General features: G+C 42.9%; 1 protein-coding gene across 2 annotated transcripts in view; it reads right to left on the reverse strand.

Annotated features, from left to right (window-relative positions):
* MYBBP1A (MYB binding protein 1a) overlaps positions 1-19,380 on the reverse strand; it is a 1,224,315-nt gene that overhangs the window by 133,860 nt on the left and 1,071,075 nt on the right. For both annotated transcript variants that reach the window (XM_044054196.1, XM_044054197.1), the window contains one exon: positions 3,768-3,881. In XM_044054196.1, coding sequence (XP_043910131.1) covers positions 3,768-3,881 — 114 coding nt within the window. The remainder of the gene's footprint in view (positions 1-3,767; positions 3,882-19,380) is intronic.

Below are 19,380 nucleotides of genomic sequence, written 5' to 3' on the forward strand. Positions count from 1 at the left end.
CCAGGGTCTCCTCCACCTGTTCCCTACTCTCACTACAGATCACGTCATCTGCAAACATCATCATATATGCACACAAAACAACAATAAAACACCAAAGGCAAATGGTACCCTGAAACAGCTGGCAGATGCAACTGCACTCAGGCATGGCAAGAGGGATTTGAAGACTGGTCCTGCCAGGTACAAAACGGCCTGAAAGAGACAGGGGTTTGGTGGCTTGGGAAACTTTTACATGCTGAGCTGCCTAAATACTCCTAGCCTCAAGTCCTAGAGATACAGAAAGATGGACTAGTCCTTTTTAATCTACAGAAGGATGCCAGACGTTCATCTAACCTACATTATGCCACTGTTTTTCCTTTTTAACTGACTATTACTGCTGATCACTTATACTTTAAGCAATTAAGAAACGCTACCAAAAAAGACATTTTGTTAGACAAAAAAAAACTACTATTCCAAACTTCAATCACACTCTAACAACCCTCAAAAGTTTTGGTCAGGCATTAATAAACTTCTCAAACCAGGGCAGGCTAGAACTCCAGCCCCAAACTCTATTCCCCATGATAGTCCTTTGCAAATAGCCAATACCTTTAACAACTACTTCACTGAAGCTATTCAAACTTTAACAAAAACACTAACACCCACCACCCCCTCTCCTTTACAAAATACAAACAGTTCAATTCCCTTCTTACATTTACAACCTGTTCCAACTTCCTTTATCTGTAAACTCATTCAGAAACTCAAATCTTGTACTCCCTCTGCTAACCTCCCAGCAGAATACCTTCAAGTAGCTGCCAAAGCCTTAGCTTATCCAATATCCATCCTTATAAACAGAACAATCACAGAAGGTACCATCCCTTCCATATGGAAAGTATCCCATATAATCCCTTTGCATAAAGGAGGTAAATCCACTGACATTTCCAACTACCGACCAATTGCTCTACTCTCTCCATTAGCCAAAATAATGGAAAAATGTATCCACCATCAACTACTTCAACACCTGCTCCATAACAACTTACTTGCTAACTGTCAGCATGGCTTTAGACCCTTTCATAGCACCACTACTGCCCTACTAAGCTTTACTGACTGTATTAACAGGAATCAAAACAATAACTCTCTCTCATCTGCTCTATTTATAGACCTATCAAAAGCTTTTGATATGGTCAACCATAGCTTACTTATCAGTACTCTAAAAGCCCAATCTCTTGACCCACAAGCTATACTTTGGTTTAAATCCTATCTAGATAACTGACATCAAGCAGTGCTCTGGGACAATAATCTTTCCACACCCCTCCCTTTGAACACTGGAGTGCCTCAAGTCTCTATCCTAGGCCCTCTTCTTTTTTCTATTTTTATTAACAATCTCTACACTGTTGTTCCACAAGCCACTTGCATACAATATGCTGATGACTCTACTCTAATCTGTACTGCTAAGTCCTCATCCTCTCTCCAAACCCTTACTCAAACTGTATTTAACTCTGTTGAAAAGTGGTTTACTGATCAATGTCTCCTCCTCATCACCAAAAAAAACAAATTATTACTCTTCACTCCCACCCAAAAATCTCCACATATCCACTTCACTATTACCTCCTATAATGGAATTTGTATTTCCCCTGATCCTACTGCATGCCTTCTGGGCATAACCATTGATCATAACCTCAGCTTTGACGACCATATCAATAATACCATTCAAACTATCAATAAAAAACAAGTCTCTGTATAGAATCAAACCATTCCTTACACAACTGGCTAGAACCACCATTGCCCAGGCTCATCTTACTTCTACTCTATTCTATGCTTCTGCCATTTTTCCAATCTAAGCACAATCTTACCAAGCTTGAAACTAGCTATAATAATATAGTCAGATTTGCCACTGGCTCTCCCTATAGAACCCACCACTGTCTCAACCTCAAACAACTCAAATGGTTAGAACTACAAAACCAACTACGATACAATCAACTTGTGATCACACAAAAAATTCTGTACCACCCTACTAATACTCCTATCCTCTCTAACCTGATCTCCCCATATAAAAATCTTACAACACTACGCTCAGCTAGCAAGTTACTAATTGCCAACAATAAATCCAATAACAAAGCCGGTGACTCACTCTTTACCAACGTCGTGGGCAGAATCTGGAACAACCTTCCTAAAACACTAACCTCTCTCTCATCTACTCCACTCTAAGAAACACCTCAAAGATCACCTAAAAATACATTGGCTTTGTCCCTGCTCAATGCCTGACTAAACATTACTTATCCTCCTTTCACTTCCCTTTTTCCCCTGCCTCCTGGGCTACTGCCCCACCACACTTTTAATTATTACAAGCTAACTCTTTACTACTATTTATATTTTCCAGTCTACTCTCTTTCTCCCTCTGACTAAGTGAATGTCAATTTGTTTTTTTTTTTTCAAATATTGTATAAACTTGTGCTGATTGTACCAGAAAACTCATGGCTTGATTGCTGCTTAAACCTATACCATGACTCCAACTTGGATCACACAAATTACTTGTACTCTCTTTACAAACTTTTTTGCTTTATAATGTATTTTAAGCTTGTTTTTTTATTCTAACTATTGTATGGAGTAATCTTCTCATACTTGGAGCTTTTCTCCCCGGGCCTCTACTGAAAATGGACATGTATCCAGCTAGACTAGCCCGGTCAACAAATATAAAATAAATAAATAAATATTTGAGCTACTTCTTTTTTATATCACAAGGCATCTTAGCCTACTGGCCTGTCTGGATAACATCAGTGCTATATACACTCTTTAAAAAAAAGTATTTACTAAAACACTGTTACATTTTTTGACATGAATATTATTGTAGAGAACAAGTACTTGGTAACACTTACATGCTTTATCACAACCTGCAGTTGAAAAGTTCATAGCATACCCTTGTGAGCCATTTAAGCTTAGCTAATTTTACTTAAAGGTGAGAATCAGAGTATCTTGTGTCTCTCAGGTAAGCACTTTAACTGTTATGCAAAACCCAACCCCTCTTTTATTCTTCTTTGGAATGGGCAAAATGGGTATCTTTGCTTTCACTCTAACACGGAAAGGACAGAGGTAGGGGGTAACTTTCTATATCTGTTAATTTAATATCAAGACTTCAGTATAACTTGTTAAAAAAAGAAAAGAAAAAAGAAAGAGGACACCCAGGACATCTAATTGGAATTTTAATCTGATGTAGAACACTGCTAACTTTTGACGGTATTTTTTCCCTATGACAGTTTGGTATTACCAAAATCAAAGTAGTAACCCTATGGCATCACAATGCCCCCCCCCCCAAAAAAAAACACCACCATCAAAAGAAGAGCACAAAGACAATTACTTATCAACTAAAAAGCACTACTGCTATAAACCAGAAGCCAACAGGGCATGAAATTCTGATTGTTGTGTTCCCCAAAACACTACCCATTTTACGGATAGAGGAACAAGCTACTTTATCTAAAACAAGGGATGCAATTAAACATGCTAAGAATTGACTTATGTGTGCGCTTCAAGCATTAGTCATACAGAAGAGATAAAGTGTAGGCAATAATTCATAAATAATTCATATTTTTGTTATAAATGACCTCTAAGGAAGTAAAAATGGCAAAATGATCAGTTTACCTAACATAGAACATAAATTCTGTCCCTTTTTTCCACTTATATTGCAGGGAATATTCAATAGATTAACAGCAAAACAAAAGCAGTTTTAGGTAAGACTTCTTAACACCAACTACAAGCCTAAAGAACACTAGAGATGCTCATGCTACTAAAATCATTACCTTGTGAATTTGAGATAGGACTTGTTTGAGAAGCGTCTCTAATTCACTCTCTGTCATGGACTGCCTTAGCTCTCTGATCTGCAGTGCCTTCTGTACGAGCAGGCATGCTTGACCCTGCGAAAACAAAGTGAAGAGTAATGCATCAGCAATAACAGTATATCTCAAATTATAGTTATGTACTTACAATAACTTGGCATCTGTGTTATCTGTAGTCACCATTCATCACGTTAGGGTCTTGGATCCGATATCGTATCCGAGCCGGCATACTTAGAACACTGCTTAGCTCAAGCTCCTCCCCTCTCATAATACTCTACTGCCCTCAGATCGAGTTTGCATAAGGAAGGAAGACAGACCAAAGTACTTAAGAAAAACAGAAGTACCAAATCCAACCAATCTTCCAGGAAGGGGGCTGGAGGGTAGGATTGTGATGAATGGTGACTACTGATAACACAGATGCCAAGTTATGGTAAGTACATAACTATAAATGTGATGTTATATAGTCACCATTCCTCATGTTAGGGTCAGAGTCCCCAGCTATCTAAATCCTGGGAGGTCTCAAGGAATGAGATACCGAAGAACTGTGGAGCCAAATGAAACCCTTCCTCTGGAAACCAAATCCAACTTAGAGTGGGAAATGAAAGTGTGGGGAGAAGACCACGTTGCTGCTGCACAAATCATCTAAAGATTGACGATCTGCAAAGACAGTGGAAGTAGAAACTGCCCTGGTAGAATGAGCCCTCACTGGTGTAGCCAAGGAAATACCTTCTGAAGAATAAATGAAGGAAATACATTGCAAAATCCAACTGGAAACAGTGACTTTCAAAATACCTCTGTCCTTTCTATTCATACAAAAGGCGACAAATAGTTGGTCTGAACACTTAAATTCTCGTGTTCTATGTAAATAAAATCAAAGTTGACGATGAACGTCCAGTATGTGCAGAATATATTCCCCTTTATTGGAATAGTTAGGAAAATATACTGGGAGATGAATACATTGATTGAGATTCGCTGGTAAGGCCACTTTAGGCATAAGGGATGGATCTGGTTTCAGAAACACCCTGTCCTTGTGGCAAATTAAGTAGGGCGGCTTGATAGTAAGAGCTTGCAACTCCGAAGCTCTCTTTGCTGAATTTATTGCCACTAAAATAGCAGTCTTCCAGGAAAGAAATTTAATATCGCACAAAGCTGCAGGTTCGAAGGATGGTTTTGTCAAAGCCTACAGGACCAAAGTCAGATCCCACGAGGGAGAAGGGATTTTTACAGGAGGCCATAATAGAAAACCCCTTTTTAAAAAGGCCTTATAGAGTCACGCAGAAAAGGCAGAATTACCACCAAGGTGAAAATTCGAAATCGCTGCCAACTGTACCTTGACAGTGGAAAAACTAGCCCCCTCCTTAAAGAGAGAGGTCAAAAAGAGAAGTATTTCGGGAATAGGGGCAGAGAAGGGGTCCAAATTCCTATTCTTCGCCCAAACCGAAAACCACCTCCATTTACTGGCATAAACTTTCCTAGTAGAGGACCTCTGGGAAGCAAGAATAATCTCCTTTATGGGTGAAGCTAGCCTGGACTTAACCAAAATCACTGGAAGCAGACATACCATGCTGTCAGGCGTAGGGTCTGAAGGTTCGGGAGTGGTAGGAGAGAAGGATGAGATAGCAGATCCGGAATTGGATCAAACACCCAGGGTGGATGCCTCAAATGAGACCGTAGGAGGGGGAAACCACACCTGCAGAGGCCAAAGGCCAAAAAAAATGAGGGTCAGTTGACTCATGAGGAGTCGGGCTTTCTGAGGTACTCTGGGAATTAGAGTTAATGGAGGAAAGGGCATACAGGACACCCGAAGGCCAATCATGGGTGAGCGCATCCCTAGGGGATTCCCCCTCTGGGGGGATCAATGCAAAGAAGTTGCTGCATTTGTAGTTGAAAGGAGATGCAAACAGATCGCAGCTCGGATAACACCACCGACAGAACATCTGCTGAGCCACCACTGGGTTCAGGGACCACTCGTGAGGAGTCAATATAGCCTTGCTCAATTTGTCCGTCAACATGTTGGATGCTCCGGGAATGTGCGTTGCAGTGAGAAAGCATCCTGTGGCCATTGCCCACTCCCAGACCCTCATGGCCTCACAACAAAGCAGATTAGAACGTGTGCCCCCTTGCTTGTTTATATACCACGCACAACCAGCCATGTTGTCTGATAGAACTGCAACTGCTCCCTGAGGGAGGCAGTCTTGAAAGGCTTGCAATGACAAAAGCACTGCTCTCATCTCCAGAACGTTGATGTACAGTTTGGTCTCTGATGGCAACCACATCCCTTGGATCATCTGTCCCTGGAAATGCCCCACCTCCACCCCAGGAGGGAAGCATCTGAGGTGACTGTCGCCACAGGAGTCGGAGGAACGAAAGGCCTGCCCGCTAGAAGATCTGGTGAACTAATCCACCACGAAAGATGCTTGTGACACACAGGGGTGAGCTGAATGGGAAAGGATAGGGGATGCAGCAATGCTGACCACTGAACTGCTAGGGTCCACTGAAGAACCCTCATATGGTACCAAGCCATTGGTACCAAATAAATGGCAGCAGCCATTGATCCTAGAGCCCTGAGAATGAGTGAGGCCGGAGGACAAGTTAGTTCCAGCAAGGCCCGAACTTGTTCGCTAATAAGCGACACCTGTCAAAGTGGTAAGACTGCGACCTGAGAAGTGGTATCCAACAGAGTGCCTATGAACTCCAGCTTTTGGGTTGGAATCAAAGAGGATTTAGCCATGTTCACTGTAATGCCCAGCAGATGGAACAGGGAAAGTACGGTGTGAATATTGTCCAGTAGTTGATGCCTTGTAAAGGCCGTCAGGAGCCAATCATCCAAACAGGGAAAAACTTGCATTCCCTGCAGCCGGAGATGAGCTGCTACTACTGCCATGCATTTGGTGAACACCCTGGGAGCTGACGTGAGACTAAAGGGCAGGGCCTGGAACTGAAAATGATAGACTCCCAAGTGAAAGCGGAGAAACCTCCTGTACCATCAATCCATTTTTATATGGTAGTACATGTCCTGAAGGTCCACTGAGCACATCCAGTCATTGCTGTGCAAGATAGGCACAGTCGACTGCACAGTGACCATCCGAAAATTCAACTTCTGCGCAAAATGGTTCATGCGACTTAGATCTAAAATAGGACATAGGTCCCCTGTTTTCTTTGGAACCAAAAAGAAGTGGGAATAAGTTCTGGATCCTCTCTGTCCTGAGGGGACCTGTTGGATGGCTCTTTTCTGAAGAAGGTTTATAAACTCCTGTCGGGCTGACTCTTCCTGATTGGGTGGCACATCTGGAAGAGAACTAAATTTTGGGGGAATTTCAGAAAAAGGAATGCAATAACCCCTGGATATAAATGCTAGCACCCACTGATCGTTTGTAACACTTGCCCAGGCTAGTGGGTGCAACGATAACCGACCCCCGAATGCCTCCAGGGATGGACAGCTGGACAACACCTCAGGGACGCTGCAAAACTTTCTCAGAGAAGCGTTCTCTGGAACCTTGGTTCTGCGGGTCTCCTCTGCCCCTGGGGCAACGTCTACCACTGAAAGCTCTTCCCCATCTCCTGGAAGAGGAATCCTCCTGAACATCTTGAAAGGGAGACTGTGCCTTCCTGAACCACATTTTCTTACTCCCTTTCTGGGTCTTGGAAAAGGACCTCTGAGGGGCAGAAAACCTGATCCCAATGGCCGACAAGGTCTTCCCCTTCCTGTTCACTGCGGGTGAAAGTCTCTTTCACAGTGGGACCAAAGAGTGTGGAACCATCAAAGGGGGCATTAACTAAAGACGTATTGAAGGCCTCTGCAAACCAGCTCAGATAGAGCCAGGCATGACGCCTGATTGAGATACCCGAGCCAACCGCTTGTGAGGACCCTTCTACAGTATTGGAAATTAGCCTCATGGACGAATTCGCAACTGAATGAAGGGTTGACAGCTTTGGAGAAACTACCTAGAACTCCACCTCAGACATGGACCCAGAGAGGGAAGTACATAGCTCCTTTATCAAATCCCTCTGGAGACAGGTGAAATGTGCAAGACAATTTCATGCTCGCAGGCTTAAAGCAGCCAAGGTGAACACCCGCTTTCCAAATCTGTCCATAGCCCTCGATTCACGATTGGAAGGATGGACTGAAGAACTCTGCTCTGCCAACTCCTTTTTGGTGGTAGCAGCCACCACAATAGCATCAATTGGGACCGCTTTGGACCAAAAGGTTCTATCTGACTGAGGGCTCAGAAACTTGTCTGCTTTCTTAGGCACTGGCTTCATGGTATCTGGCTCCTTCCAAGCCCTGCTGGCCACAAAATCAATGAGAGGATCAGCAGGGGGGGGGGGGGACACCCAAGAGGTAGATGGGCCCGTACTGAAAGCCTCCAGAAATACGGCTTCCTCAGAGGATGGGGTTTGGCCTTGAGGATCTCAAGTACGTCTCCAGAAACGTCCTCCGGCAGTGATCTCGGGGACCCGCCCCTCATCAGCATCTGTATCCTCAGTAAGGGACTCCATAGGGGAGTCAAGATGTCTCCTCTTACATGTCCTCTTCCTGGGAACTTCCTCTGCCATGGGTAGCGGGGAAGACTCAGAAGAGGAGGGGGGCCCCTACATGGGGGGGGGGGATCCCCCCTGGAGGCTAAGTCAGATGGGGCTGACCGGAAGCAGGATGACACAAGCCGCTCAGATAATGGGGCTGAGTAGGATGACCGTGGTGGGAGATGTAGCTCTGATAGCAGAGGAAGATCTTTTGACAGCCCAGAAAGCGGAAGGAATAGAGGAGGTTCCATCCCCCTCTCCCGACGATACGACCCTAGCAGAAGAGAAGGAGGACCCCCTGGCCCGCTACTCCACCGGACGGCACTGGAGCTGTCGAAGGCCGAGGTGCCCAGAGGAAGAGAGTGGTCCGTAAAGCCCAGGCCCAAATCCAACCCCACAGACCCCAGCTCAACAGTCCTGACCAGCCGAATGGTATGTTCTGGGGGAAAATAAACAGTACCAACCACTGATCATATCAGAGCAGGACCCAAACTGGGCCCCAGAGCTCCCTTAGCCTCCGCTCCGCTTAACAGTCTCTGAGAATCCAAGCCACTGGTCAGATGAGGAGCGATCGAAGGGGGAGTGGGAGATTGGATTCCCAACCTGTGGGCCGGGGAAGCCAGAAGCCCCAACTCCATCAGAGCTTTCAGAAAGGCCCGCATCATCCTGCCCATATCCATAGGGAGGGCACTCTTGGAAGATCGGGAGGATGTGGAGGACCTGCTGGAAGAGTCGCACATGTAGCCCGAATGTCGTCGCTTGTGTTCCCTAGAAAGAGACTTACCCGGAGAAGACAGAACCTGCTCTGAAGACAATGGATCCAAAGGAAAATCCTCCACTACAATCGGCTCTGGCACGACTCTCGAATCAGACCAAATCGGAACTGAACTCAGCAAAGGATCTGAAATAACACTTCTCGAATCTCTCAGATCCGAAAGAGTCGGATCCTTAGATATGGTGCCTACCCTCAGATCCGAAGGTCTGGAGTCAAAATCCTTGGATCCGAGAGAAGAAAACGAAGGTAGTGGATCCAAGGGCTTTGGGTCCAAACCCTTGGATCCAGGAGTGGACTCCCTGGATGATCTGGGACCTGAAGATCTTGGATCAGAAACTGCCCTGGCTGGAGCCAGATCCGAAGACCTAGGATCCGACAGTCTGGGACGTTTGGTTGGGGCCGCCTCCACGGAAAGTTTATTTCTAGCCCCAGAAGAGCCCACCTTGGCTGGGGAATCAGTGACCAAGGGTCCTCCTTTGACCAAGCCTTTATTAAGGAGCTTTCTGCGACGGTCGATCAAAGCCCTCAGGTTGAAAGCGGCAAAAATGCCGCATTCCACCTCAAGGTGGTCGCCGCCAAGACAGTAGTGGCACTCATCGTGTGAGTCACAAATAGGCATTTTCTGCCCGCACGAGGAGCACCTTTTAAACCCCAAAGGTTTATCTGACATAACTGAACCAGGAAACAACCTCACCGAAGTCAAAAAAAAACAAAGTTCCAAAACCTGATAAGACCATCTGAATCACTCAAGAAACACGAAGAACAACTTAAAATCTAACTTAGTCACTACTTAGACACCACAGTAACTAGGTCGAGACACAAAACCCTGGGAAAAGGACAAGAAAAAAAAAGGTGAGAATTGACCGGGAGGGGATATCAAAGAAGGGATAACTATCTACTTAACTCTACAACTCAGAAAAAACATTGAAATTTAAGAAACCTTACAAAATAGACACACTAAGAAGAGCTGAGCAATCTGTGTCTGACTGACTGAGCAGCAAACGAGATCTGAGGGACTGTAGGGCAGCAGAACATTATGGAAGGGGAGGAGCTTAAGCTAAGCTGTGTTCTGAGCATGCCGGCTCAGATCTGATATCGGATTCAAGACCCTAACATGAGGAATGGTGACTAGATAACATCAGATCATATATTAAATGCAGAGAGATTTATGACTTTAAATTAATATAACTTTAGGAAAAAAGCAGCATTTACAGCTCCTGCAATATATCAATGTTTGGAAAGTTAGCATACATTTCAATAGAAAAAGTCAGAATCAACACTACTTGCTATTCAATGTATAAACAATAAACACTATACATTAATAACAACATTAATTATATAGAGTGTGAGAATGCATGTAGCATATGAAAACAAAACTGATCAAGCCGCCAGTACCTTACTGTAGAGGGGTAAAGCCCTTACTACAGCCCAGGTGATCTGGGTTTAATAAGCATTTTGGGAATCTGAGGCACTGCAGGGAGAACGGGCATGTCTGTCCTAGAGGAGGTACACAGGCACACAAAGTGGCTATAGCTTCTAAGCAGAACCTGGAGAGCCAATAATGGAGTGCTTTATGAAGTGTCAGAGGGGTGGCTTGCTGAATTCAGCTCTACATGGAAGTGTGGAACAGTATGGCAGAGTGAATACTCTTGGTTGAGAAAAACAGTCAGGTTTAAACTGTAAATACCCCCAAGGTAGCAATATAATACCCATTTCTGGGATGTCTCAAGTTTCACACTGGCCTCAATCCTACCAGAAATGATCCAGCGGTGCTCAGGAGAGCTGGGTAGACTAAGATTGCACTGATGATTAGCTGCAATGGTTGGAAGCAGAAATTGGGGAGGGAGGGGGGTAATCATGCTATTAGCATTGAGACCAAAAACAGATCATTTTTTTCCTTTATCGCTAGCAACTATAAATGTTCTACCCCTGTGGATGCTCCTAGAAGTTCTTGCTAAGTAACAAATAATGTCCCAAATTAAATCCATTACTGGGAAACAATGGCTCATTCAGGGTAATAATGACAAGGTGGTGTTAGGTGGCTACACCCCAGGAATATCTGCTACTTTCCAATAAAGGTTTCTAACAGGAATCACTAATCTTCAACAATGACCAAACTGTTTTATTTGAAAAGTAGATAAAATAATCTGTGTGTTTTAAACTTACTATTTATTACTGCTAAGGTTTAAAAAAGATAAAGCAGTCTCTGGTAAGTTACTATACACATGCCAGAAGAGAAAGGCTGCTTAACTGAAATACAAAGACTGTTGCTTAACTTGTACCAGATTTCGTTTGCACATTTTATAGTGAAAGTATATAAAATGATGTCTAAAATTTTACAAAGATTTAGGCAAAGTATGGCATTTTATGAAGTTCTGCAGCACACTAGTTTAAGAAACAGAAACTGGCAATGTATTTTCATTTGCCGACAAAATCCATAAATACATGTTGCTCTAGCCAACAATTTGAAAATCTTGATGACAGAAAAGGCATGCATCTGTGGAAATGTTTAGATGTACTGCTTATAACGTTGAAAAAAGAGAGGAGCTTAATGTACCAGAAGTCATCATAAAGGCAGCGAGAACCAGAACACAAGCCAAACTTTCTGCTTAAAAGCTGAGTTTGGCAAAATGCAGTCTTTACTACTTTCTACCTCTTACTTACCCAACTGCCAACAGTTACCCAGCAATAACAGCAGTTCTGAAATACACAGCTGATAAAAATAAATATCCCACAGTACCACAAGATTTTAAGTTAACCTTTATTAATAGACTATTTAATAATTATTTACAATAGTTTTTAATAATTCAAGGGTTCAAAAACTTAAGAACCAAAGACATGATAAAAAGCAAAATAAGGCACATATAACATGCAGCACACTGATTATGTTCTGAAAAATGAGTAAAAGTTGTAATACAGCAAGGTACATATGGAAAAATATAACTATAACAAACTTCGTACACACCAATGTTCTTATGCATGAAGCTCAGTGTTATAAACTAAGCAAATTTCATGCTGCCATACAGGATGTAGTCACCACTGAGCTACAATGGAAAACTAACAGATTTAAAAGCTGTAACACACCTCACATTACCACAAAAACAGCAATCACAAGAAAAGTGCACCATTATTCAATCAACAGCTTTAAAAGGTGCTAAACATATTGTGATACCATCCATTTTTAAAAGGTAGCACATATGGCTATCTAAAACTCCTCATTATAAAAAAGTATGCTTGGGTCTCTGTTCACAACTACTTATCAAACTTCCACGAATGGATATCTAGAAAGAAAATTTGAAACAGATGGCAATAAATTCACTTCAACAGCTGGTTTCATATCGCAGCTGCTTAAAAAGTACACCAACACTTAGTGTGCACAGCAGCCTAACCGCCAATGACTTGTCAGAAACAATAAACACCTCTTCTACAGTGCCAACTGTCTCTCCCCAACAGCCACTTCCTTCACCTCATCCGAGCTACAGCTCTGCTTTCGATTTTATCTTCTCATAGCTCTCATTTCCAAAATACTTGCTACTCTTTATACTGCATAATGTTTCAATCCCTTTAAGTACACTCACTACACAATGTGCATAATGTCATCATATCCTGCAAAATTTCCTTTTCTGCATCTAACAACAAACTGATAAACTACTGAACGTCTGAGACCTAGAACTGCAAGTCCCAAAACTGTCAGTAATTAAGAGTGATTCACATAAAACAACACCAAAGTGCAAAGCCTATTAAAATCATTTACTGGGTGGGTGGGGGGGGGGCAAGCCCTCTGAATCTCTGACTACAGATACACACTAACTCTGACACAGTTATAGCTTGGAGAAGAGGGAATACTCCCAAGATACAGCAACTTCAAATGTATAATATGTTGCAATTCCACTTTAATTCTTGTGTAGCTCCAAAGATTGCATTTACGGTTATCATACATATAACAGGTACTCCTGCACCCTACACACAATATTCAGTTCAATCTTCATTTGTCTGTACAGCCGCATACTGGGAGATTCAATTAAAAAATACCAGTAAGCTTATCATACTGTGCAGTCAAAGTTGTCAGAAACTGGCTTCTTATTTATACTAATCATCTTGCAATTGTGTTTGATTGGATACGCTAAACTGGCCGTAGGCGTGAGTGCGTGCATGTGTGCCTTCCATGGAAGGTTGGCAACTTGGCACCATAAAACTTCACTGCCAATCATGAGCTGACAGGTGATCCGCTGTGGCAACCCCTAACCGGGGAAAAGCCGAAAGAAGAAGAAGTTCTTGCAATTGTGCTTATATATCACATTGAATTAACTACTGGAAAATATCTCTATTTTTTATGTTTTCTTTACTTTATGCCCGAGTTTTAAATTTGTCTCCCTGTGTTGCCACTGAAAATAGTCTACAATCCAGCTGAACAAACCAGTAATCCAAATATGCATACATACATAAATACATCTGTTCCCCTACTTGCAAATTTCATCTTGAAGTTCATTCACAATTAAGACAGTACAATTATTATAAATTATCTTTTCTTTTTTCCTTCTCTGATGATGTGGGAGGATTCTGCTTGGCTCACTATTCACAAATATGTCTGTTAAGGTGAGTTAACATCTGCACCAACTGCAAGAGGGCTTTGAGGGCTCTGTGTGTTTCCACCCTCACCCCAGCCCACCACATAGTTTGTTCCATGCGAATATGAGCCTGCAGCTGAACCCAATATTCTCTTGCATTTTGCTGAAGTTTCTCCAGTATGAGGGATTCTGGAATTCCTCTGATCAGCAGATAATTTCCTGAAGATCTCTTATTTAGACTATTTTTTAATTTTCCGATTCCTACAGTATCTTAATTTTTATTTGTTTCTGAGCCTTCTTCAAGGATGAAGATTCTATGCAGGCAATCCAGTCAGGTTAATTTCACCAGTTTTGACATCCACTTCAACAACTGATTTGCTATGGTTTAGTTTTTGTTTAATGGCATGAGATGCCCATTAAGTGTAATGCTACAGAATCAAGAGTTACATTTTGTTCCTCTTCAAAAAGCAGAAGGATGTATGATAGGGTCTATTTGAACGCATCACTCATAGTCAGCTTTTTTTTTTTAACTTCTCACCGGTTTGTGGGGTTGAACTTTCAAATAATTGTTCTGATAATGGTGCAGCTGCTCAAATTTGCTTAAGTTGCATCTGATCACTACAATTTGGCTTAATTTTGTTATACTGATTTTTTTTTTTGTCTTAGTGTCTTACAAGCACATGACAATTCTGTTTAATACAACCATCATGCCCCCCAGGTAGAATCATTCCATATGTAACCATTAGACACAACAAGGCCTCAGAAGGAGAGACAATCATCAGGGACCTCCAAAGCAGAAACGCAAGCAAACTCCACCCCCCAACACAACCCAAATGACACACAGCCCACAAACTCAGTGTGCCACTCAACCACAGCCCATAAGGCATAACAACGTACCCAACACTCTAGTCATAGGTGACTCTATAGTAAGGCACACTGATGTTCCACTCACCAGGCTAAACAAGAAGAAAGTCACTGTCAGCTGCCTGTCAGGTGCCAGGATCCGCCACATAACGCATGCACTCAGGTCACTCCACAGCAAGTACAAATATGACACTATCATTGTCCATGTTGGTGTGAATGACCTGAGATGTACCTCCCTGGACTACATGAAAAGAGACATGGAGGAGCTCTCCGATCTTGCAGCCCAAGCAGGTAACACCCTGGCCTTGAGTAGCATCCTGCCATCACCTAGAATGATGCCACAGTACAAGGACACAATGATTGACTTCAACAATTGGCTAAGCTTCTGGTGTCATTCTAAGGGGATCCAGTATTTGCCTGCCTGGGACGACATGATCAACAGACCACGATGCTTTGCCAGAGATGGCCTGCACCTGTCGCCCTTGGGATTCCTGATACTGGCTAAGGCTCTTGCCACCCCATAGTGCCTTTTTTAGGCAAGGTACAAATGACAAATTCACCACTGTAACAGGTACAAGCAAGCAAAATCTGAGGGTAATGCTACTCAATGCTAGAAATCTAAACCTCAAAATGCACTCACTCGAGGCACTTCTTAAAATGGAAAACATCGACATCTGTGCAGTGACAGAGACCTGGTTCAAAGCTCCAGAAAGCACCCCTGCATTACCATGCTATAATTCATACCACACCTTTCGGCCACCTAACCCAGAACGAAGCACTAAAGGTGGAGGCGTGTCCATATTCATTAAGGATATCCACACCTCCAGGCTAGTTGAACAGCATAATGTATCCGAGATTATCCAAGTGCAACTAACTCTGGGCAAGACCGCAATCCAAATTGTAGCTTGCTACAGACCCCCCACCATGCCCCAAGATTCCCACTCCTCATTTCTTGATACACTGGAAAGTATTAGGGTACAAACCTAACACCCTAATAATGGGCGATTTGAACTACCCCACCATTAACTGGGAAAACTACTCATGTACCAACTCTTTTGCTCAACGTTTTCTGGAATTCATAAATTCCAACACCTTGGATCAACTTATTCACACCCCCACCAGGGGCAGTAATATCCTAGACCTGGTCATTACCAACATGGGCAACTGGTGTTCCACACCAGAGGTCAATTCCTCGTTGGTCAGATCCGACCACAAGCTAATCACCCTAGACATCCACATCCCGCCCCCACCCCCAATTAAGGAAACCACCGTAAAAAACTTCTCCAAAAACAACTTCACACTTAAGGCAAAAGTGGCAAACTTCATGACACTCATGCAGACGGAAAATAGAGTTACGACTGCTGAATCCTACACAAATGCACTTTATAAGCACTTACACGAGTGCATGGATCATGATATCCCTAATAGAACCAAGATGCTATCCTCCAAAAAAAGGAAGCCGATCTGGTGGTCCTGTGCCATAAACAAACTCTACAACAGAAAAAAGAAACTGTTGCAAAAAAGAGTAAAATCCCATGACTGGAGGAACGCCCTGGTCAACCTCAGTAAGAAGCTGAGATCCCTCATAAAATCCTCCAAAGATAGTTACGAAAACAAAATTGCCACTGACTCTTAAAAACAACCACAAAGCATTCTATAGCTATGTCAAGAATCTCAATGGCAACACTCAGATCTGCTCTGAGTTACAGCACAATGGCACTAAATATACAGAACCAACTGATATTGACAACATCCTGCCAGATAGGTTCAGTGCTAACTTTACCCCCCTCTCACCCCTAGAGGGCCCATCTCTATACCAGAAGAATGCAAAGTTCCTGTAATCACGGCTGCACAGGTAAAACACAAACTCTCCAAAGCCAAGAACACAGCATCCATGGGACCTGACAATATCCCAGGCTGCATTCTACATGAACTACAGAATGAACTGGCACTCTACCCAAGTACCATGTTCAGTCATAGCCTCACCTCAAGCTTTGTGCCAACTGAATGGCGCACCGTGACGGTTATCCCACTCCACAAAGGGGGAGCCATGACGGACCCCGGGAACTACCGCCCCATTAGCCTGACGAGCCTGGTCTGCAAGGCCATGGAACGTATCATCATGGAACTCATAAACAAAGACATTGGTAATCTCCAAACTCTGGACCCTACCCAGTTCGGATTTGTAAAAGGCAAATCATGTCTCCTAAACCTGATTGACTTCTTTGAAGCAGTCACCAAAGCCATAGATGAGGGTAAGGTGGTTCACACAGCTTATCTAGATCTCGCCAAGGCTTTCAACACCATCCCCCACTCTGGAATTATAGATAAGCTCACTAAACTAGGTATAAATCCCTATGTCACAAGATGGGTTGCCAATTGGCTCATGGACAGAACCCACACTGTGAAAGTAGCAGACTCCAAATCCGACTTCAGACCAGTGACAAGTGGAGTACCACAGGGTTCAGTCCAGGGTCCTCTCCTGTTTGGTATCTACTCCTCTAAAGTACATGCTAACACAGAATGTCTTTGGCTAACAAAGTTTGCAGATGACTGCAAACTAGGAGCCATAATCAAAACTCCTAACGATGTGGACATATTACAAAAGGGCCTCACTGAGACAGATGCCTGGTGTCAAAGCCATGGCCTGAAGCTCAATGCCAAAAAGTGTATTGTCATCCCCTTTGGTAAAAACTCTGTACCCATGAACTACCACATAGCTGGTAGTCTACTTAATGCCGAAAATGTGATAAGAGACCTTGGGACACAGGTGGACAGTAGTCTCTCCTTTGATAATCACATCGCCACAGTGGTCAGGAAATCCTACGTGGCTCAACTCATAACAAAAGGTTTCTCATCCAGAAAAAAAGAGGTCATTGTTCCCCTCTACTCATTACTCATTAGACCCATTATACAAACAAAAAATTCCTTGTGGAATATTAACATCGTTACATTGTTTTAAAGACGAGCACCAACAATAAGTATTACAAATGTGAGTAAATCTCTTAAGACACTGGCATAAGGATATTGAAGCAGGACTACTTGTAGCTGCTGGCAGGGAGGAGTTTCTATAAAATATGGAAGTTAGGAGATTTGAAGGTGGAGGACATTACTTAGACACTGTGAAATGCCTCCAAAAAAGGGTGGCCCAGATGCATCTCTCATGAATCCCCCAGTCACCTCCCAAGGTGGAGGAGAGGTGCAAGCATTTTTTATACACGACACACACACCTGCATGTGTGCATGTATATATGACACTTTTCAGCCACGACCCAGTTGGAATGCTTAATGAGTTACAAAGACAATGCATGTACTTTACAGCAAAACTTTGCAAAGGCATGATATGACAACTGATGCTACAGTGTCAATAAGCATGACTATACATAGATAGTTGTATTAAGGTTTTACATTTAATCTGTCCATATAACTTCAGATGAAACATGTATTTCTTCATTTCTTACCATAGAATTTACACACAAACATTTTTACAACTTTCATAGTAAGAGGCTCCCCTCAGCAGGGAAAACAGGCTCTACAAAAGTACCAAAGAGGGGGAGAGATGGCTTAGAGGATGTGGGTAGGAACATCTAAATAAAAAAAGAGAGTTTGTCCTTCAACAATACAGCATTTGTGAGTGTTTTAAAGTACATAAGTAGTATCTTTTTCTGAAGACATGGATTTGGGTGATCACTGACTATATTAACCACTACCTAGAACAAGGAAAGCTAGGACTGCAGAACCCATCTTGGTGAATGGGTTCACCTCCAGTAACCTTAAGTCTGACCCCCTGCTCTCTGTATCCTTCACCTTCTTGCGGTGATCTTGCAATACCCTGGGATTCATCACCTTCAGAAGAAAGCCACATAGGTTCATACAATGTTACTAGGCTACTGGACCTGAGGGTCTTTACAAGTCTAGCTGTTAAATCCAAATATAATACCAGATGAGAGAGATTGTCTATGCCAAATGCTTTTCTAGCAAGGACTACCCATGTCCAGAGGAGAGGCCAGGGCAATCCCTGGCAGAAGTGTATGGTTTCCCATCCAGTCATCCAGGTTCCGCTTAAACAGGGTCATGGAGGTGCTCTGCTCAATATGGAGTGTAAACTTATTCCAGAGGAGTGACAACTTCCGAGATATGCATCTCCAGCAGGTCCTGTTTATGTCACAAGCTAGACTGAGGTCCCTGAATCGATGACTCTATTCCCATTTGACTTACGGATATGCATTTCCATTAGACATAGCTCACAGATAGCCCTGTAAACCAAACACAAGTTGTCTCTGAGTAGTCTATATGCTATAGAATATAGTGACTTCAGTCTGTCCATATAAGACGTGCTGGAGATGCTGAATTTTCTTAGTTAGAAATCTCTGAGGTCTCTCAAGTTGCTGCAGGTGTCTGGTACAGTACATACCAAAGGGAGCATTATAGTCAGTAATAGGCCTGATGAGGGACAAGTACAGGCAGGGAAGCTTTAACCTCTTTTGCTTCTTGAGGTGATTAATTTGCTAATCAGATGAATGACACAGAATGTCTTCCTCACCACAGTAGACACATGGTGGTCAAAGTTGAAGCCACAGTCAACTTGTGTTCCCAGGTCTCTCACTACTAAATTGATACTTTGGTATTATTGTTTATTTTATAATAAGCAGGGACACTGTTTTGATCAAAGGGAATGATGATGCATTTTTTTTGCTTTTAGTTTAAGACCATGGCTTTGGTACAAATCACTGGCCTGTGTAAGCCCCTTTTGAAGTACGCTGACATCACTAGGGGATTCAATATCACATCACCTAATTTTCAGTCATCAGCAAACTTGGTTAGCCACGGCCCATCCATTGTGGCC

The sequence above is a fragment of the Protopterus annectens genome, chromosome 13.part0 (genome assembly GCF_019279795.1).
Source record: "Protopterus annectens isolate FY-2018-M chromosome 13.part0, PAN1.0, whole genome shotgun sequence".
NCBI lineage: Eukaryota > Metazoa > Chordata > Ceratodontiformes > Protopteridae > Protopterus > Protopterus annectens.